Below are 22,426 nucleotides of genomic sequence, written 5' to 3'. Positions count from 1 at the left end.
TGGGTTTATTCACACAAAAACAATCCTACATATATAATATTTCAGGTGTTTTGGCTGAGGAGCTACATCGTTGAGCTCAATAAAAAGGTTGAAAAAGAGGTTGAAATAACTTCGATCCACCATGTTGATACATTGCAGCTACCTGGGTGTGAATGTGGGCGACTGTAGCTAAGTGGATAGCAGGGCCGTCTTTCAATCAGGGGGTCGGTGGTTCGAACCCCGGCTCTGGCTCTGCAAGTCGCATGTCGATGTGTCCTTGAGCAAGACACTTAACCCCAAAATTGCTCCCGTAGCTGTGCCTACGAGAAATGTGATAGACTCTGAATTGTAAGTCGCTTTGGATAAAAGCGTCTGCTAAATGACTGTAATGTAATGTAATAATGAATGATGTGTAAACTTCACACATCGTCGTTCCTGGTCCGTACCGGCAGCAGTGATAAATCTTCAATGTGTGTTACTGTCGAAGCTGACACAGACGTTGACCTGGCTGTGTGCCGAGAGGATCGTACCTACGTACAAGGCATGCTGCGTTTCATTTTTTCAATGAATTCTGTTTACATACAAAGCTTACGGTTTGAAGATTTACCCGAACTATTGAGTGATGTATACATATATTTTTCAAACAGCTCCGAGCAGCACTTACCCAAGTGGAGTATGTTTAAGACTAATTTGAACGACAGATTGATTGACAAAAACAGATTTCTTGTACTAGGTTCATCTTCTCTTCAAACTAAACACTTTGCTCACTTAAAGGATTGGTTCCACCTATTAATAAAAAAAGCATATCCTCCCGTACCTGTAGTGGCATCAAGCCAAGATAGTTTTGGTTCTGTTTGTCCACGAGTTCTGCCTCACCTCAATATAATGGAGGTGAATTGAATTGAGTTTGTGCTGTATTGCATTGAAAACTGGCATTTATAAAATTCAACAGCAACACCATTATTGGTTTCACAAGAGCCCCTTAATCAACAGAATACATTGTAAACAGGACTATTTTTTGGGTCGAAAGTAGTTCCACTCAAAGGAAAGGAGCCATTGCTGCAGATATCTGTAAAACAGAAAATGCATACATAATATAAGCATGAAGAGCATTGACGATTCAAATATGGACATACTCTCTGTGACGTCATACATGGTTTTCCTGAAGAGTTAAAAAAAAAAATGGGCGAAGAGGTGGAATCGTCGGTGGAGATAAGGCTGAGGAGGCAGCTAGCAGTCGTTGCCCTGTCATGTGTTGGATGCTATTTGACCTTGTCTTGGCTAGGTCTTGCTTGAAAAAGAGGTTTTATTGTCAATGTGACTTCCCAAATAAATAAAGGTTATATACAGTATGTTGAGGTCTCCTGCCCTGCTGACCTCCATCGTCCAAGCCATCAATCTCTTTTGGTTCCCTTTCAATCGTCACATTTAGTGAAAGGTGATAGCGTGGCCGAGGCAAAAAAGCTTTTGCACCTACTATGAAGGTATATGTGTCTTTATTACACAAATTTAAAAAAAATGTTTTGAGAGCAAATTTCTCGCACTGCAATCAAAAATCAAGTTTGTAAGTAAAAATATATAAACTGAGAATAAATTATTTGTTAGTTTTGCTTATGAAACTAGAACTTTTGGTTTAAAATCAAAAACCTTTGCTTTCAAAACAAAAACCTACGAGTTGAGTTTGGATGTAGTGGGCGGGGCATACGCTGCTGAATGAGCCAAGAGTTTCTATTGGTGGGTTCTACTTGGATCCCGGTATCTGCTTCCACTGTAAACACTGACGGGAGGTTACTGTGATGAGCGACATGGAGGTAAATTGACATTATATTGCTCTGTTTTGTCAAAATTATTTTAAATGTAGCAGCAAATAAATAAATAAATAAACAAATAATGTTTTCTCAGTTTATATATTTTTACTTACAAACTTGATTTTTGATTGCAGTGTGAGAAATTTGCTCTCAAAACATTTTTTTTGTTTGCGTAATAAAGAAATATACCTTCATACCTCCACAGAGTTTTAGTTTGGAATCAAAGTGTTATAAATGCAATTGCTTGAACTTGTATTACCCCCCCCCCCCCCCCCCCCTCTACTGTTTCTATCACTGCTGTTTTCATCATACAGACTGCATATCGGGTAGTTAGGAAATCTACACTGTTTGACAAGGATCACAGTATATACACTACACATGTAGTTTTTGTTTTATTTGGTGTTTTAAGGTGAAAACATGGAAAAAAAAACTCAGCAGACACAGTCCAGTCATTCTTCTCATTCTCTCCATCTCATTTGTAATGTAAGCCTCTGCCATGACACGTTACAGGATACTCCACGAGTCCATTGTGAGGGACATCGCTCATCAGCAGTTGGATTATGATGGTAAACACTTTGTAGCTCATGTGTGGAGGTAAAGAGAGAACTGAGATATACAATCAAGCATATTTAAAACATGTGGGACACCATTCATTCACACCGATGGTGGAGCCCAGACCAAATTCAACTGACTGCCTCCACCATAGACACCGAGACCAGGGCAGAACACGCATACCCGTACCCAATACCAGTACCCTTAACGTGATACCAATACCAGTCAAGGGCGTCATTTGATACCCATCATGTGAACGGAAGCGTTCAGTTGTGCAAAATGCCTCCACCACCTCCTATGTTGTATACCTTTGAATGTTTTGGTGGCATCTCGGCACGCTCAACTTCACCACACCACAGACTGAATGGTTTGTAGCTGCTGCGGTAGTGGGCCAATCATGCATTGCATTAAATCGAAGAACGCTTGTGGTGATTGGCAGCGAGCAAAACCATCATTATATTTCTAGACCTGGGTATTAAAATGATCAAATGCAGGTATCATATGAATGATTTCAATACTACTTGGTACTGGTTTATTTCGGTCGATACCTTAAAAGGTATCAAGTACCGATACCCAGCCCTATTCGGCCAGCTCATAAAAGATTTAGCTTTTGCTGTTTTCCCTCTCTTGTAGGTTTGTGTAGGGAAATGTCTCAGGACATACTTCCTGTATACTTCAATGTCTGCGGTTTGTTTAGAATGATAATAGAAGATGTGTCTCAATTCAGAGCTTTCCTCCTTGGAAGGACAGTCCATAAAGGAGTCTTTCATGCAAAACTGGATTGGCAACGTAGCTAAAGTGGGCCACTTCCTGAAAGCTTACCATTGTCAATTTGAGTTCATCTCATTGGAATTTGGTTTGGCAATATTTACCACGTAATCAAATGACACGATGAGGGCCCTCAAGTGGGTCCTGCTTCATTGATCTTGAGTTCTTGAAGAGCAACCCGTCAAATACCGACGCTTAGTCAGTGGCCCTCAGCGTCTGAGAGCGACGCACCGTGGCACCCCTAAGCATCTGTATGAGACGCACCTGGCAAGTAACTCCTATGTAAACCCATCCACGGTATTATTAGACAGTTAGAGCAACTGACTTAGTATAAAGAGCAAGAAAGGGAGGAAGTCGGGGTTCAAATAAACTCAGACTTTCACCCAGGAGACCGCTGTTCGTGTCACATGTGAAAGCAAGTAATTGACTTATTTTACCTTACATAACTTAACTAACGCTGTGTACGTAAGTTACACAACAAACATACTTATTTTAACACAACCACAATTTTTTCCTAAGCCTCCCCGAGTGCTTTTGTTGCCTAACCCGAACAAAGTAAACCTACAATCAAAGTAATACTACGTTAGTAGTTTATATTGAAAATAAACTGTATGCATGTAAACAAGTGTGGCTACTGACCAAGTGTCAGTGTTTGACGAGTTGGGAGTGAGAACGTGTTGCGAAGAGGGGTTCTGTGTCAAGATCTATAGGCACAACACCCGATGGCCCCCTAGCAAGTTCATCCAGCCATACCTTCAGAGGACTAACCCGCTCCTCTTATTCAGTCTTCATAGGAATCTGAAATGGGACACAGCTTTGCATTCTATATTCTTCTTATTGTCACATAAAGATCAAACTCACCAATGCATTAGTCAATCTACCAATACTTTCTGGATCCTACTGAAGACAAACTATTTTTTCTTTTAATGAACGGCTCACATATTTGTAGTTTAATTTAATAAAATAAATGTTTTTCCTCAAACAGCTGAACACTAGTTTTTAACAAATGTTACTCAAACAGGAGGAAATTGTGCATTTGTTGGGGACTATCTTCAGCAGCGGATGAATCCACTTTTAGTGTTAGTGTCTAGTCTCCAATCGTTTTGGACAACAAGGGATCTCTATGGCACAGAGGAACAAGATATGCCCGGTGTTGGATACTCACATAATACATGTTAGCAGATACATTCATTGTTGGTTGGGGTCTGCACATGGGATTTGCTGACAGTAAGAAGAATATAGAACATCACCAACCTTATCATGTAACAGGGTTATTAGCATGGGCCGTGACAGCCACCATGGTTGAATAGACAGAAGAGGGCACCAAGTGCAGAAACTTAACCAACAAAACATTCCAAGGCAAAAGACATTACGCCATTGGCCACACAGTTCAGACTGGAAAATCCTTTATGGCTGGGAGGTGTAGTGCAAGAACGGCACAGCAATGAACGCTGAGCATCAAAGACAGCGTCAATGAGAAGAATAAATCTTAAGGCCCGGTCACGCCAGAGAGCGGCACGGCAAATATCATTGCGCGTCCTAGTAAACAAATGTTGTGGAGGAGTTTAACCTTGCACACAGCCATTGAGCTCCGACAGCTTCCTTTGTTTTTGGACTCTGATCTCTGAATTCACTAAAGGCTAATGACCCGTGTCAAAGTTCACCCAAAATTGAACTTGATGCCAAATATTTGGGCAGAGTGACTTTGCCCCAGCAAGCTAACCCACCGAGGTTCCATTAAAAGGAATTCATTTTGCCACAGATTTGAGCTGTTTTATTTCTGGGCGTGACCGGACCTTCTCTAATTATCTCAGTTTCTGTTGTTACCGGTTTTAGAGCGATATTGTTCTTGATTGGATTCTTAGAGGACAGACAGTGTTGGCTCTTTCTCACACATGGCAGATAGGACTGAATGCAGGGTGTGTATTTTTCTGTGGGTGTGTTTTGTCACCGGAGGTGACAGCGGACAGTACAGTGTTTGGGGACAGCATTGAGATTTTGGTGTCATTGGTTCCCTGGTTTCCCTTTAAGCTTGACAGCAGCAGAGGTTTTATTACGGCTGGGCGGCTGAGGGGCGGAGGAAAGACAACCCGTACCTCACGGGACTAAGAAAGTAAAAGGCACTTCAAAAAATTGTAACAAATTTCCAGTGTTACTAGATAGACTATATATAGATATAGATATATACTGTATGTATACACAGGCATTTTCATATATATGAAGGAATGCAAAGACAGAGTATAAACACTTGACTTTAAATACATTTTTTATATATATATATATATATATATATATATATACGCTGTATGTAATAATATATATGTAACATTTGTTGATCGTAGCTGGCAATATAGGAGCTTAAAAAAAGAAGGGGGTGGATTTGATAAAGCGCATTGTGGTTTTTAGGTTTGTTGAGGTTTTTGTGAGGGCAAAACTCGTGGCAATAAGTTTCAGTCGCTGTGCACAAACTGAAGAGTTGCATAGGCAAGAAAACAAGTGGTTCATAATCACTCAGTTCGGACCATCAAAAGTCGTACGTAAGAAAGAAAACAATCAAATACACCAGAAAAAGTAAAGTGAAGACAGTGTGTGCCTATCCAAATGGATAGTAGATTGCTTTAACTTCCATGAGGCAAAAAACAAATCAGTCCCCCCCCTTCTCTTCAATATCAAAGAAGCGAGAGTCAGTTCAAAGTCAGCAGCTTGCTTGTGCAGGGCATGATGGAATGGCATGTGTGTAAATAGACTGCATATGCAGTGCATGAGTACATGTACGTCCAGGAAGGCCGAGGGCCGGCACAGCTGCCGTGTGCCAACCCCTACAGCTGTGTGTCCTGGTACTGGAAGGAGTTGGCGGTGTAGTATCCCGGCACTGCCTCCTCATCCTGCGCCTCCTCTTCGTTGGGGTAGAAGGGACATCCCTCCTTGGAGGTTTGAGGAGTCTGGGGTTCAGGACGGGAGCTGGAGCTGGAAGGAAACGGACAAAACAAGTCGTACTGAGTCATTCACCTCTTCAAGTTTAACCTGTGCTTCTTTAGCCTTGGCAACATTTGCGGATGGACAATTTGGCAAATTCGGTCCATCACTTTTGTACAGGCATAAATACCTCAACGACTATCGGAAGAATTGTGTATTCATGGTTCCCAGATGATGTATCCGACCGATATATATTGACAGCGGTTGTCATAGAAAACTGTGAAATTTGCTAAAGATATCTATGTGCCCTTGAGGATCATTTCTAATGACTTTGGTGAGCCCTGACTTTTCCATAATGGTGGGATGTCACTCTGTTATTTCTAGTTGTCTGGCTGTTACCTTGTTGTGTTTGAAGGCAGTCTAAGTCTAAAGTCTGTCATTACTAAGTCCTAATACCTTTACACTTTCAATACAGGATACAAACTTTTTCAAATGTTTCTGGGAAAGGCCTAGAACACTTTAGAGAACTCTTTATTGATATTGCTTATCAGTTGAGTTTACCAAGAACCTGCAGTTTAGTCATTATGTGCAGGACCAGATCACCTTGACTCTCAACTAGTCAAAAACAGCTGCATGGTCAGTTGCACCTGATTCTGAGGCAACTGCATATAAGAAGTGGACATAGTCATCGTGACATCCCCCATTGGTTTGTGGACTGCCGTTTTGAAACCTCTGCGATTTCGTTGTCGCCATCTTGGATTACGGCCGTCGCTATACGGCTCTGGTAGTGGCAGCGACCTGTCAATCCCAGTAAGCCCCGCCCTAAAGCATACCCTGCTTTATGGTCCATTTGACTCTAAATGGACCATAATTTACAAAATGAACATCATGCTGTATTGAAGAAGACTTGAAGCTAGAGATTGAGACCATAAACTCATGTTCACAATGTTTACTGAGGTAATAAATCAAGAGAGAAGTAGAGTCATTTTCTCATAGACTTCTACACAATCAGACTTTTGTTTAACCAGAGGAGTCGCCCCCTGCTGTAGAGAGATTGCAAGTTTTAAGACACTTCCGTATTGGCTTCACTCGGTAGAACTGGAGGTTGCCGCCTGCTTTCAACTAACTCCAATGTAAATCCATTCCTTGTCATTACTGGATAGTCAGAGCAACTGATTGACGTAGTATAAAGAGCCAGAAAGTTTGCTTATAGGAGGTAAGGGGGGATGGTTCGGTTCAAGGAAACACAGGACTTTCTCCCAGGAAACCACCGTTCATGTCCCGTGTGAGAACCAAGTCAGCAGGGATTTATTTATTTATTTACTTTTGTTACGTAATTTACATACTTAGCTAATGCCGTATAAGTAGGTAACATAACAAGTCTACTTATCTTAGCCCCAACCACAACCTTTTTCTTAAACCTAACCAAGTACTTTCGTTGCCCAACCCTAATTAAGTAAAGCTAAAAACGAAGTAATCTTACGTTGGAAGTATATTTTGAAAAGACACTATGCATGGAACAAGCGTACACTGACATGCCCAAAACTGATGCTAGAGGGGTAACTAGAGTGTCCTAGTTTGAAGAGTAGGGCACAGACCTGGCTACCGTATTTGAGAAGTTGGGAGTGAGATCACGTTGGCAAGATACCTTGTTTTCCAGATGACCCAACATAAATCCTCTTAGCCCATTCAATAGGGGGGCTTTTTCTACTGTCTCACAATATGCCAAAATGGGATTTGGAGTTTTTTGTCAATTGGATTAAGAACTACGAACAGTCAGACAATTTATCTGGATCATATCTAAACCACTTTATTTGGATGTCACAAATAGTAGCCTCATTACACAAGAAAACTGAGTGACCACAATTGCAGCAAGTACAGTAGATCAATTTTAAAGCAGGAAGTGGGTCTGTCAACTGTGATGGATGTTGGCAACAGAAAGTTTTGGTATTCATTTTACTGACTGTGTTTCTGGCCCATTTAAGCTTGGTGATTGGACTGATTCTAAGCAATGTGGCTATATTAATAGATGGTAAGAAAGTGACTTGGTAAGTGCAATTACATAAAAACATATACAAACTATTCTAATTAAAAGTTGTACTAAACCAGAACGTCACCATATTGAAAAGATAACCATCACGCTACACTTCAATCTAAATAGGTTAACCATTCAAATAAATATTCCAATTATACAGTTATATATGCTTGTCAGCTTTTGCAGTACAAGTAATAACATACATGTGTTGTTTAAAAAATATATATGTATGTATGTTATGTGTATGACCTATAAATGGTCGTTAAAATACGATCCATTTTCTACAGATCAATCTATAGTATATTATTTTATAAGACCTTCCCTGACTTGTAAACAACCACATCTTTCAAACTCCACTCCTCTAGTTTGTCTGAATGTGTAGTCTCTAAGCCCCAACTGACATGACCCTGATGACATCACTTATTTACTCGGACCTGAAAAAACTGACAAAAAAAACCCATTCTTCAGTGCATTACACAACATACTGCACATACAGTGTATTGAATGCATGCCAGTGCCTTAGATCTGCTTCGTATGTAGCATAAACTTAAAGCTGGGGTAGGCAGTTTTTTTTGGGCGTCTAAATTCAGGCGGTTTTCAGGCTTCATAAGGTCTGTAGCCCTTGACGGGAGACTTTGGCCAATCACAGGATGCTCCAGATGGTGGTGAAAGTCTGATTCAATGGCGGAAAAGTTGCTATTCCAGCATTGGCAACAACTGCCTACACTGTAAAGCAACCCCCCCAAAAAAGGAAGACTGACTTATCTAAAATCAAGTCTGATGCTGCTAATAGTTTATAGCTTCTACTTATAGCAGCCAAAGGCACAGCAGCGGCTAGCTCACAGCAGCTAAAGGCTGCGGCTAGCAGAAGGCTAAACTATGAGCAACATTTTCACTCTCTCTCTCCAATAGTTTAGCCTTCTGCTTGAGTTCACCACTTGCGAGACCCTCAAATCACAGTTTGTCGTCCCCAAGGGCTTTACAAGAGAGGGGAGAGCTGCCTTTTCCAGAAAAGTGCTTACCCTCTGGTTACCACTTGAAATACAATAAAGGTTTACAGTTATAATGAAAACCCTTTTTTGTTACCATTTATGTGCTGCATTTTGCCATTTAATGTATTTACATTCTCTTTAAAGTAGTTTTTATTGTTAGCGGTGGAGTCTGCATTCAGATTGCCTTCACTCCAGGCGGCAACCTTCAGTTCTTCTGAGTGAAGCCAATGCGGATGAGTCTTAGAAATCGCATTCTATCTACTGACCAGCAGGGGGCGAACCCTCTGGTTTTGATGGCGGATCAGTTTTCAAATAGTGCAGGTAGTGATGGAACAGTGAGCTGTGAGATGAAGAGCTGCAGGAGACATGACATAGCAACATAATCAGCTCCTCTTACTGTATTCTGGCTGTGCATGCAGCATGAAATCAGATGGAGTTTGATCATTGCGTGATGGAAAAATGCCAATTACTGATTTCTCTATTATAACAATAAACAGACAAACCAGCTGCTCTTCTGTTGTAGTTCTGCCAAAGCTGTAGTAAACCACAGGTATTTCCATGTCAACCAGGAACGGAAATCTTAAGAATTACAACTGTAAAGACCTTATGTGTGTCTGTTACTTCTGGGGTCCTTAATGTCAGCTGAGTGGTGTTAGGTTGCACTATCAGTGACATCTTGTAAACTGGGAGACATGGCAAACACACAACTATGCTGAAGTACACACTCACAGCGGAGCTTGGAAACGGTCGTATGGCAGTAGGGAGCCTACCCGATAGGCTGCGGGCGACCGTGATCCAGCTTGGCTGTCTTCAGAGGAACAGCATAGATGTCTGGATGCTTCTGAGCAATTTCCAGCTGGGAACAAAGATTAGTTGAAAAATAAAAAGACTTTATACAAGACATATCGCAGTCTGTAAGGCAGATTATCGTCATGACTTTTACTGAGCTCGTTCATGCTCCTCAGAAGATGAACCCTCCTTATTTTCAGCCCTATAGAAGCTTTCTACTTTTACCTCTTTGAGCCAAAATATCCATATTACCAATTAATCAACTGGTAAAAAAAACAGAACACGGTATGTAGTAATAAAAACAAAAATATCTTGTTAGAAAGTGTTTCCACTTTCTAACAGATCTTGCTAAAATGAGAGACTGTGCAAATAAAATAAAATAAAAACACTGCAGCATATCTCTACAAATTTAACTTAACTTTAAAAGTCAGCGTCACACAGTTTAAATCAGTGTCTTACATACAGGAGGGATGGGGTCTGGGGCACATATAAGGTGTTGTAGTACTGTATATGTGAAAAATGTTCTATAAAGCCTTTATTGTCTCCCAAGAGACCTGTGTGAAGTCTGATAAATGTCCCCAAGTGAAGTCACTTGAGTCAGCGTTGGTTTGATCTGAGGACTACAAGTTTAAGAGTGAAAACAATCTATCAAGGATCTTGTGCATACAGATAAATATGTTGTGACCAGGCTGAACCAGGTCTGAAAAGTGAAGCCAGTGCGGAAGTGCCTTACACCTGCATTCTCTCTAATGGCCATCAGGGGGCAACTCCTCTGGTTGCAAAAAGAAGTCTGATTGTACTGAAGTCTATGAGAAAATGACTACTTCTCTCTTGATTTATTACCTCAGTAAACATTGTAAACATGAGTTTATGGTCTCAATCTCTAGTTTCAAGTCTTCTTCAATACAGCATGATGTTCATTTAGTAATTTATGGTCCATTTAGAGTCAAACAGACCATAAAGCAGGGTATGCTTTATTGCGAGGCTACTTTGTGATTGACAATTTGCTACCATGGTGTTTCAATGTTCTGCGTGTGGTCCAGGTTTTGTCTAAGAACTTTAACCCTTTCACAGTGTGTTTTCAGTTCATGAAAGTTATTTGTAACATTTGTCGCCTAAAACTGTCTTATTCAGCATTCAGTGGTGAGCACTGAATGCTCAAAATGGCCAAAATGTCGAAGACGAGGCTTAGTCCACCAACCACACGGTGGTTTTTGGGACTCTTTTGATGAAATCTTTAATAATGTGACACCTTAAGGTTTAATCATATAACTGTGTGCTCAAGACCTAATCCCTCCAGATGTGATGTCCTACATGTATGCAGTTTTTCTCTGCACATCATGGACAACAATACTCTTTACCCACTTAACTGGTCTGTATTTGGCTCTCTATGTTGTGAGCCAAGTTCATCAAGCCACTGGTGACACAAGGTACGAAAGAAATATCGTGACTGGCTGAGAGAATACTGTTTCATCACCATACTAATCTGATATACATTTACTTCACCCACTCCCTTAGCATCTAGTATGCCGTACTTGTACAAACTACGATACAACGTGCTGGTATATGCTCTAAAGAGGTAGAGGCATACATCTGCAAATTGATCAATTTGTAAAATCCTACAGAACTGATCTAACAGCCTGCCTTCAGTGTGCGTAATACACCTCATGATACTACAGACGACCAATAGGAACACTGAGCTATGCCCACCCTGGCGTTCTGGGCCTCCTGTAGTTCCAGCAACCTCTGGGCTCGGGCGAAGTGGTCCATCTTCTCGAAGGCCTTGATCTTCCCCAGGAAGGACCTCAAGGACGGATCGTCCACGGGGTTGTCCCTCGCCGCCTCCTGCTGCTGCTGCTTACAGGCTGCCAAGGTTGCACCGGGCAGAGCCGCAGGCGAGCGAACTGCAGCTTCCGCCGCGGTCCCGCAACCGCCGGGCTTGGGCGCGGCGGGGGGTTGGAGCGCTCCCGGGGGCCACAGTTTGCCGCAGGGGCTGAAGTGGTGAGCCGGCGACGGGGCCAAGGAAGCAGCGGAAGAACGGGAGATGAGGGGGGGAGGGTCGTTGTTGCTGCTGGCGGGGCTGCTGCTGGAGGGGGAGTCGTAACTTCGGCTGGAGCTGGGGGGTGGAGGGTGGTGGTGACGGTGGTGATGGTGCGGGTTGGCGGAGCCCGTCACGAGGATCGGATCGTCCCTCAGAGACAGTTTGACCTGACCAAGAAGGGGAAGCGTTAGAGCCAGAACAGATGGTGGTACTCGCAGTCCTTTATAATAAGCAAAACCATGTAACAGAAACTAAGGAGAAACTCCTTAATGCAGCCACTGTGCTCCATACCGAGTCCATAATCTCTGAAACAACTATAACCGCCTCAGCTTTGATGGCTCTCTCTGGGTTTACTGCAGCAGGTAGTCCCTCTGAGGGCTAAAATCTGCTTTTTTTGAGATTTGTCAGACTAAATTAGGTTGTTTATCCAAACTGTTTCCCTTGATTTTGATGAAAGTCAAGGCTGAAGGGATTATTTAGCCGAGTAATCCCAGTAACACCTCAGGGTCTCCTAGGATGAACCGCAAAACTAAGCATAAAAGAACAGTCGGTCTTCCCTTAACCTGGAAAAAATGTCTGAAATGAACGAATGGATAGAAGAATTAGTTGCCTCTGTTGGTGCTAGTGAGATGACAAGGCTGGATGGTTAGTGCAGTAAAGCTTAGGTTATACTTGCCATAGTGAAGTTGGCACGAGGCTTGGTCACGCACATCTGAAGTGTTGTAACTTGACACGTGCACGATCATGTGACTGTCACAAATAGTTCACTGATAAAAACACAGTTTACGTGTCTAGGTATTATAAGAAGGTCAATTCACTTTTAAATGCTTTAGAAACTGGTGCTCTAAGACTGGTGAAGTCACGATGACTACGTCCACTTCTTATTTACAGTCTATGGGTTTAACTTGTGTAACGGCAGCAAGTTTGCTGATCAGGCGAAGGAAGGGCCAGTCCCCTGGGATCAGACCCCCCTGGGGTTTGTGCTGAGCGTACACAGGCCCTGTACCTTCAACGTGATTAAAAAAAACTTCTTCTTCCTCTCATGTTGGACTGAGGGCAGAGTGGATGCTACAGTGACTCACTGTCGCCTCTCGAGGTACAAGTGGTCTTACAAGACAGGACGGGCCGAGGCTAGCTGGTTAGCATGATCATATCAGTAGATATTACCGTAACCAATTCACATTCTGTTGATAATGTTCATTCAATTTTTGAACTAAAATCCTGGCCAGAGCTTACATATTGCACCACTTTCAAGCTAATGTGGGAAATTTGAGCAAAATGAAATGTGATTTATGTTACCTTTAAGTTCTTGCAGTAGAAAAGGACTAAAATAATGATTTCGGTTTTTGGTTCTTCCTGGACAGATGAAACCATTCACTAAAAATGTAGACAATCAACGAACACTGCTGGATCTAGCAGACTAGTATATCAAACAACACTGTGGAAACTTAAAACATTGGCTATAACAGAGGAAAGCACTAGAAAAAGGGTTGGTTTCAAAACTTAAGTTTTCATTCCAACCGAACAGCAGCTCCTCAACAACATTCACTCTTTACTTTGAAAAGAGATAAATACTTATTGATATCAGCTGCTGGGTGTTGTTGGAATGAAAACCTTGAACACAGCTTAAGGTTGAACACCACTGGTATAGACAAGCCCACCACGATGTACCAATAACTGAGGGGAATTCTGGGTACCCATCTGGTCCAATGAGCTGACGGTGGAGGACTCAGAACCGCAGCGAGAGTGGTTCCTCCACATCAGGCCATTCCTCAAAGGGAAGGCCAGTTTGCTCCTTTCAGTGGAGGTAAAGAGCTGCCAGGGCGCATGTGGAGGACAGAGTCAGAGTTGCTGTATGTTGTTATACTTACTGTTTGCTACTGAGAAATGATACCATCTTTGACTAACAAATAACAAAACACTTTTCTTATGTGAAATGGAAGAGGGGAGGATGTTGGACTCTTACATATTTTGTCAGATAGACACGCCACCAAAACAGTTCGGGCTTGTTTTATGCATAGTTGACATACTTAGACTCAATTTGTGAAATGCTGAATGAATCTAGTGATGAAAAACACACTTGAGACTTATTTCTCTGGTTTCTGGCTTTGAGGGTCGCTCACGTTCATTCAAATTGATTGAACTTCATAATAATAAAATTGTTGTGTTTATTTGCAGTTGGAAACTATTACCTGTGTGACCTAGTATTTTCCTTTGCTCAGTGATTTTTGTTGTAGTTCATTCACTTTGTTTTGTTCAAAAAATGGAACAAAGATCCGGCATAGAGCAATGCCCCTTTTCAACACTTTGTTGAATTGTCCTGGATGACTCGGACTTCATCTCAATATTACTTTCATTATTGACTCATCTGTTGATTATTCGTCTGATTAATGTTGATTGCATAAATGCCCATCTCCTCAGGCCCAAGTGTATTGTTTAGTCTGACCAACAGTCCAAAACCCAAACATATTCACATGAATTAAAAAAATAAATAAAGAATGTAGTTGGGTTTAGATAGCTAAAGGACACAGACCAGTGTTTCCAGAGGCAGGTGGATTGTTACTGTACAGATGTACTCTATGGGTCCCTCACCTTGCTGTCTGCCAAGAACACAGGTGGAGAGCTGGACCTGTTGAGGACTTCACGGCTGCTGATTTTCCTCATGCGACTCCTGATGTCTGGACTGTACCTGCGCAAGATCTACACACACACACACACACACACACACACACACACACACACACACACACACACACACACACACACACACACACACACACACACACACACACACACACACACACACACACACACACACACACACACACACACACACACACACACACACACACACAAAACAAGGGTTGGGTGTGCTTTGTATACTGTACCTTGATATCTTTTCACCTCCTTTAAGAAAAACAAATGTAAAACATCTGTCCCATGAGCCCAGAAGGGAAACTTGTCTTGACTGAATTTAAGTTTTGATTTTCCAAAAACAAACTTCCAGCCTTGTTGAACTGGTTTGTCTAGAGTCTAGACAATATCTACACTGCATGTTTTGGGCTGTTTCTGTCCCCCTCAACATGTTTGTGCAAAACATTAGATTGCAAATGTGTACTAATTTACCTGGCAGCTCAGATGGGATCATGTAAAATAGGTTTCATTTGGTTCGAGTAAGGAAGCCCTGAGACGCAAATGACAAAAAAAATCTGGTGATCCATTTTCTAATTCTGATCTAAAATGTTCTCTCTTCTTCGTTCTGACTGAAGAACAGGTGAAAATAAGATTTAGCTCAGATAATCTTTATAAATTCCTTTTTGTCAGGTGGCAAAAACAAGAAAATAATCTTTAACAAACTTTTGAAAACCTTTAAAAAACAATTTTTCACACGTAGTTGACAGAAAAAGAAAGATTATTCTGAAAAGACCTTTTTTCACCCGTTCTTTATTCACAAACAGGAGAGAAAACAAGTTAGATCAGACTTTCAAGATGAATCATTTTCAATCATTTTCTCACTCGCCTCTCAGGGATTCCGCAGTTTATTATTTTTGTGAACAGAATAACTTCTGGTGCATTATTATGTATTACTGAAGTACCTCATGTTATGGTAAACTATACAACAGCTGTTCAGGAGCTACTGATGGCTGGATTGTCCAGTCACTGTAATCTCCTGTCTGCACTACAGATGGTAGCACCGCACTGAGAGTGAAACTGTGTGTTAAACAAAGCGGGCATCTACAACAAATACATACCATAATATAGCACTTAGCACTCACGCCAAACAGTTAAGTAGCGTTCAAGTTTTTGTTTGCACCTGCCTTTATTAAAAATGCCACAACTTCATATCTTTCACTGTTTATTGTTTAATTCAATTTAGCCTTTTTCAATTTGTTTTCATTACTTTTAAAATCCTATTTATATATGTTTTTATATTCTGCCTTTCTATGTCTTATGTAGCTGTTGAAAGGTGCTTCACTAAAGGACGTTTGCAGTACTTGACATGATGTTTACTACTGTATATTAATGATTCCTTCTACTCCACCTTTCAGAGGGAAATATTGCAGATTTTCATATTTTGCACACACAGCAAAAGTCACTTTTTGTGTTCGTAGTGCAACATCACAAATGTCTTCCGAACGATTGCAGCTTTAATTCCATTCGTGCGAATCATTGCGCGTCAGCCATCTCGATGACGCCAGTGTTTGTGCCATTTAGAACATCTGTAAACACCTCTGCTTTTAGACAGGGTTAGATGACACCAGTTGGTTTGAAACAGGGCTGGGCTGTATGGCCTAACATCTATACCACAGTATCATTTTAAAGCACAGACGGTAGCGGTGTATATCAAGGTAGAGCTGTCAACTGTCAACCTTCCCAAAGTCAATGTAGACCATCACAAATTCAAAATATCATCTTTTACTTTGTTATTGTCATCTGTAGTTATCTGCAGAAGACACACAATCTAAATGAATAAAAAATAAAGATTTGATTTGTATTTGAAACTTCCTTAGATTAAAAAGACTAATCTTGGCATTAGTACTTTCAATGATGTATTCTAAACCGCTTAGAGCGAGTGTTAGGAAGTTAAACAGATCAGAATTCTCTCTCTAAAATCAATTTCATGTTGCTGTGAAAACGACTTGATTCATTAAAGTCACACCAAAAAACGACAACATACAAGATTATATTGGAACACTTCGCCCAATACACATTATTACTGAGTATAGCTTGAACGCACCATGCAAGTCAACGCAACCTCCGTCACCGTTAGCTGTTTGGCCCCATGCACGGGAATGAATTACAACAAGTGTCTGTTCCAAACCTTTTAAGGTTGTTCCTCCGAAGGTTATTTCGGACTTGCAGTTGTGACAAATTGTGAACTTTCTGTGTTCGACCCCACGTGGTGTGGGTGAGGCTGTGACGTTACCGTCTGTGACTGACAGGTCACATTTACACACTTTCATAAAATGTTTTGACCGTCAAAATTCATACCGGTGTACTTTCTATACCTTTTATAACTTCCGCCCCTAATTAAAACCTATGCCAAGTGAGGTTTATTACCTCAATATTTTACTACAATACTTGGGTGATTATACTTACTGTGCACTACTGCCCAGAGGTCAGTATAAACATATTAATGAACTGTTTTCAGTAGCATGGAAGTCACTCCCTGAATAAATCAAAGCTTGTATGTGTGTGTGTGTGTGTGTGTGTGTGTGTCAGCGTGACTCTGACCTCCTCGGCCGTGACGGGCTCCGACGAGCGGCTGATGGCAGAGATGTGCACCATCTCCACGTCGGGCTCGTTGTCGGTGTAGGCGCCGCCCTCGTCGGCGGTGTCGTCGAGGTCGGAGGTCAGCCGGCTGTCCATGCTCAGGTAGTCGGCGGACATGGCGGACAGGAAGGACAGGCGCTCCACGTCCTGGCAGTCCAGATCACTCTCTACTCCCTCCGGCTAGAAGAGACACATGATGGATCTTGGGTGCACAGGAAGGAAGGATGGACAGACGGATAGCACAAGAACAAGAGAGAAGAGAGAAAGACAAACAGAGCCGAGCTGTAGAGCACTACTGGCAGGAAGTAGGAAGACACAGTGAGCATGCTCAGAGCGCACGCACGGGTGGCTGCTATGAAGGCTACGTGAGGGCAGTCAGTCCACTACAGTCTATAATACAGGAATAAGGACTAAAACTAATGCAGTGTAATAAAGCAGTCCTTCCCTCATTAATACAAAAGGGGTGGACCAAATAACAGAAACACACAAAGAAAGCAGAGTGTAAACCAGTGACCCCTCAGGTTTAACCCCTCATGCGACTGATTTAAAATGATTTTTACAGCCTGGGTAGTTTTGGCCTTCGCTGCTATCAAAGTGTGAGAACATTTCAGTCACCAGTGTCTTTGCTGAGAGCTGGAGTCCAAGTGGCTCTGCTGGACTTTACACTTTGAGGTTTACAATCTACCTAAACATGCCAAAATTGAAAGTAACAGTTAAACAATATATTTGGATGCCAAAGTGTAAAAGTTGAGCACCATAAGTCGAGTGCCATCCAGTCCCATTATAATGGAGACAACAGCAGACATCTCCACAGCTGATATACCAAAGAATAGGCAGCTCACATCAAAAAGATGGAGTTGATAAATAGCATTACAGGTGGATGAATATATATTTTTGGGTGAACTGTCCCTTTAATTAAAGCACTTCTGCACTGGCTTCACTGTTCATTAAGTGGCCTGTTGGTTAAAACATGTATAGTTGATATAGTTTTGAGAAACGCGGCCCCCATCTTTCTTCAGTTCATCAAGACTTGTCTCTGTTTTCGGGGTTCTTTCGTTCACCGTGTGAGAAAAACAATTCAAGACGGAACGGGTCGAGTCATTCGTTGATGCACAAAAGGTCATTCTGTGGGCGTAGTCCTGTGCTCCTTTAACAGACATTGCCGGTTAACTTTTTGAAAGCAGTGTCACCATGTCCCCAAGACTTTTTAAAGCTGAAGGGAACAGTGGCCAAAACCTAGAAAGAACAAACGCCTTCACACTTGAAGCTGGCACTTTCAAGGCCTAATCTTTTGATTTGTTTTCCAGTTTATTGATGTTGTTTTTGCAGCTCAGAAAAGTTTTAAGGGGTGAATTAAAGAGTTATTTTGTATTAAAGTTACCAGCTGCAGCTTTAAAGCCTCCATGTGTGGAATTCAAAAAACTAATTTGTATCTCCATCGGGGCAGACAGTAATAGGCCGAAGGTAACACCCAGATTGCGACAATTTTCTCTTGAGAAAAAAATACGTTAATACATCAGAATAATAAAAAAATGAAAAGATGCTTTAATTACATTGAAAATGTTTCACATGGGGGATTCAATTCCCTGGTTATCCCTGACTGAAGCCTATGAAATCAACATGTGTGTATGTGTGTGTGTGTGTATGTGTGTGTGTGTGTGTGTGGGTGTGTGTATTTACCTTGCCGTCAGAAACCCACACAGCCTGCATCTGCTGCTCTCTGATGGAGTCTTTGACGCCGCCGTACCAAGCGTCGTTGGCCGAGTTCAGATCAATGGTGGCTGGATGAGAAAACCATCAAACCTCAGCATACACACTCAAATGAACAGCAAATATGGATATTTGTGTGTATCACAGCCGGACTGAATGTCCGTACATGTACGTGGACCGTACCGGTGAATAGGTGCGAGCAGGTCTTCCTCAGTTTGACGGCCTGTTCGTAGAGCTTGCGGGCGCTGCGGTTGGAGTTGGGGACAATCCTCTGTCTCATGGCCTTGATGCCGTGCTTGCTGTCTGGGTTGAAGAAGATGACGATGGGGTACCACTGGGTGTAGTTCAGGGTGTCCACCGCCTTGGGCGTCACGTCCAGCAGGGCGTGCTTGTCCTGAGTGGCGTGGGGAACGGAGACACAAGGTAATGGTGAAACAAATCTGCTGACGTGCTTTTTGGTGCGAAGGCTATATTACAAAAGGCAGTTTTCTTTTCTTAAGGACACATGATGCAAAAAATGAAAAGTTGAATTCATAAGTCCAAAAATATTCCTGCATAACTTAGTCAAGTCACTATCTTTATGACTCTTCTCTGCATGTACTCCTGTTACTTACCCAGCAGTCATCATGTTTCCGTTCAATTGTCAAGCAAATTTTGAGTAAACTTTTCAAATGTGGCACAAAAAGGAAATGCATCCATCAACTAGTTTGGAGCGAATAAACTCGGCTACACAAAGCGTAGTTTTGTCAGAAGTTGGGGGTATAAGCTACGCTTTACGCGGGAAGTGTAAGTTCAGACCCAGTGGTCCGAAATATACCCAAAAGTCCACTTTTAATTGTTCTGTCATGCCAGCTAGCATTGGCCACGTTTCATGCTGTCGGAGAGAAGAACACAAACCAATGTAATGATTCAAATGCACAAGCAAGGAACGTTTTAGCGGGCGTAAAAAAAATTGTTTGCACAATTTAGGGACTTTTAGCGAATTTTGCCGTTTCCATACGGATTTTCTACTGCAATATGTGAAAAATGCGCATAAAATGACGTAAATGGCAAAAACCCAGCTAGTATGTCGTGCTGTGTGTTGAATATGTTGTTCCTGTTTTTGATAGCCCTTTAACAAACACTATTTTTCCTTAATCCAAGTCCACTGAAGGTTAAACGTTACCAGCCATAAGCAGGTCCAAGGGGGACGTGAAGTCAAGACTGCAGGTGAAGAATTGGAATAAACTACCGTAGAACTGCTGCGATGGTAATAAGTGAAATGTTTAACAAGAAATGCTGCCTTCAGATCAGGAGAAGAGCCAGCATGACTGTGCAACAGCAGACATCTTTAATAACTCACTGAAGCAGCTTGCTGTTCCCACAGGCCTCCAGGCTGCCACCATCATCACAGTTCCCAAGAGGTCAACTGTATCCTGCTAAACTGACCTATGTTGTCATGAAGTGCTTCGAGCGGTTAGTACCACCTCAAAGCCAGCCTCCCCACCTTATTACACCCAAATATTGCCATATCTTTCTCCCTCCATACTTCCCTGCCCCACCCGGAGAAGAAAACTCATGCCAGGATATGGTTGGAATCACAATGACCAAAACTTGAACTTCATCGTGAGGGTGTCAAAGTCTAATATCAACATCTGTTTAAGATACTCTTTTATCTTAGACTATGGAGATAAAGACACATTTCACTTTTTTTATAAATAAAAGACCTGAATGAGAAAGATGATTTACACCAGCTACAGCAGCAGCTAGCCTGGAGGTTCTGCTGCCAAACAGAGCTGTATCCCTGATCCTTCTTTGTAAATTATTCAATGTGCTTTCCTCAACCGCATCAATATCTTTTACAAACCAAGTGCTTGGAGCACAAGTAGTCTGGCTTCAAGTATATTGTGCATGCGCCAGGACGTATCAAATCAAAGACACTGCATGATTGGTTCATGCTTAGATCAGCTTGTGTTCCGAAAAGGAACTTCCTTCACTTCCTTTTCATAATGCTTTTATCACAGCTGCTGCTGCTGCTGGGATCTTGGATTAGTATACTATCTGTCTTTCTTAGTCTCAGTAATAAATGTTCCAAATGGGAGAGGGGAGGGGCTGAGGTTCTACCTAGAACCATTTGCCTCTGAAGGGGCCTTTTTTAAAGGAAGGGTTTTTCGAGGTTTTTTGGACGGTCTCTTGCAAAAAAGATCTTGAGACTTATAATAGAAAATACAATAAATGTGCTTAACTAACTGTTAACCTCAGAGGTTGGTTATGGTAAATTGCAGGTAGTTTTACATTCAAAATCTACAATTTTAGGGATACAGATTGATAAAATGTAATAGTTCTTTCCTCCAAAATGAATATATTGGACATGACATAGACTGAAATGTGTGTGTGTGTATGTGTGTGTGTGTGTGTGTGTGTGTGTGTGAGAGAGAGAGGGCACCTGCTCGATGATTTGTCGGATGGTGTTCAGGCGAACCACTCCCGAGGACTTCTCAGATCCAGCGTCTTTCGGCTCAGTTTCTAACATAAGAACACAGAAACAGTGGAGAGGCTTTTAAGAAGCAGCAGCGGGACATCTATTCACTGGGTAAGGAAGACCTTCACACACAAACACATGAACAGAAAGAGACTCACTGGCAACAACAAACAGGTCGGGCATCTCGGAGGCCAGTTTCTCATTGGCAGCATCGGCGATGGGGCCGAACAGCACTACGGGACGCCGGAAACCAGCTGCAACGACATGCTGTCAATAACAACGCTGCTCACAGTTTAAAAACTTTACCTCAATTACACACTGATGGCGTGTTGTGGAGACCCGTGGACACCCAAACACACACACACACATGCGGATACAGTTTCAAGTCTGTTGCACTGAAAGTCAAGTGGTCTTCGATGTATCGCGCTGATTTTTTAACATAAACAAGATATGTAGTGAGCAGGACAATTTACAGTGTTAAAATTAAACAGTTCTCTCTGGTGGACAAACTATATAGTGGAGACATGGAGACATGTTAAATTGTCTAAATGACACACTTTGAAATTGTATTGTACATGTCTTGTTACTTACAGACCAACATAGTTGCCGATAGAATATATCTGTGATTGGCTAAATTCAGATGATAACATTAGCCATGCAAATATGTGTTTTAATTAGTTTTTTAATTACGGAGAATAGATGAGTTCCAAACTACACTTTCTAACACCAAAACGAGAGCACCAACCTAAATGTGAGGTTGCAGGTGTTTTTGAAAAAACAACTTGATGACAAATCATGTATACAACTACTGTATTTTAAATCTTCGCCATGCTTAAACCTGAGTGGAGACGATCCTTCCGTTTTGTGTGTGTGTGTGCGTTTCTCTATCTGTCTGTCTGTCCACAGCTAATCTTACAGACTACTGATCCAATCAGTCTAATATGTTTTGGTGCTCATTTATCACTGTATGCTCAAGGACCTCTCATGGTTGCAGTGATGCACACTTTTTGAAAAAACAATTTTATTGACCGTATTTATATCGTCATTGACTCTCGATTCCTCGCTACTCTCAACCGGCCGGTAGCGTCCGCAAGTGATCGA

General features: G+C 41.8%; 1 protein-coding gene across 1 annotated transcript in view; it reads right to left on the bottom strand.

Annotated features, from left to right (window-relative positions):
* Positions 1–5,855: 5,855 nt before the first annotated feature.
* tjp2b (tight junction protein 2b (zona occludens 2)) overlaps positions 5,856–22,426 on the bottom strand; it is a 108,435-nt gene continuing 91,864 nt past the window's right edge. The window contains exons 16-24 of the mRNA XM_076099518.1: positions 21,484–21,579; positions 21,290–21,369; positions 19,048–19,258; positions 18,835–18,935; positions 17,116–17,334; positions 14,473–14,580; positions 11,550–12,047; positions 9,821–9,906; positions 5,856–6,074 (exon numbers count right to left, since the gene is read on the bottom strand). Of these exons, the coding sequence (XP_075955633.1) occupies positions 5,927–6,074; positions 9,821–9,906; positions 11,550–12,047; positions 14,473–14,580; positions 17,116–17,334; positions 18,835–18,935; positions 19,048–19,258; positions 21,290–21,369; positions 21,484–21,579 (1,547 nt within the window). The 3' untranslated portion in view covers positions 5,856–5,926. The remainder of the gene's footprint in view (positions 6,075–9,820; positions 9,907–11,549; positions 12,048–14,472; positions 14,581–17,115; positions 17,335–18,834; positions 18,936–19,047; positions 19,259–21,289; positions 21,370–21,483; positions 21,580–22,426) is intronic.

The sequence above is a fragment of the Anarhichas minor genome, unplaced genomic scaffold, assembly GCF_050575085.1.
Source record: "Anarhichas minor isolate MPS153535 unplaced genomic scaffold, ASM5057508v1 ptg000025l, whole genome shotgun sequence".
NCBI lineage: Eukaryota > Metazoa > Chordata > Actinopteri > Perciformes > Anarhichadidae > Anarhichas > Anarhichas minor.
This window is presented reverse-complemented; position numbering and strand designations above follow the sequence as displayed.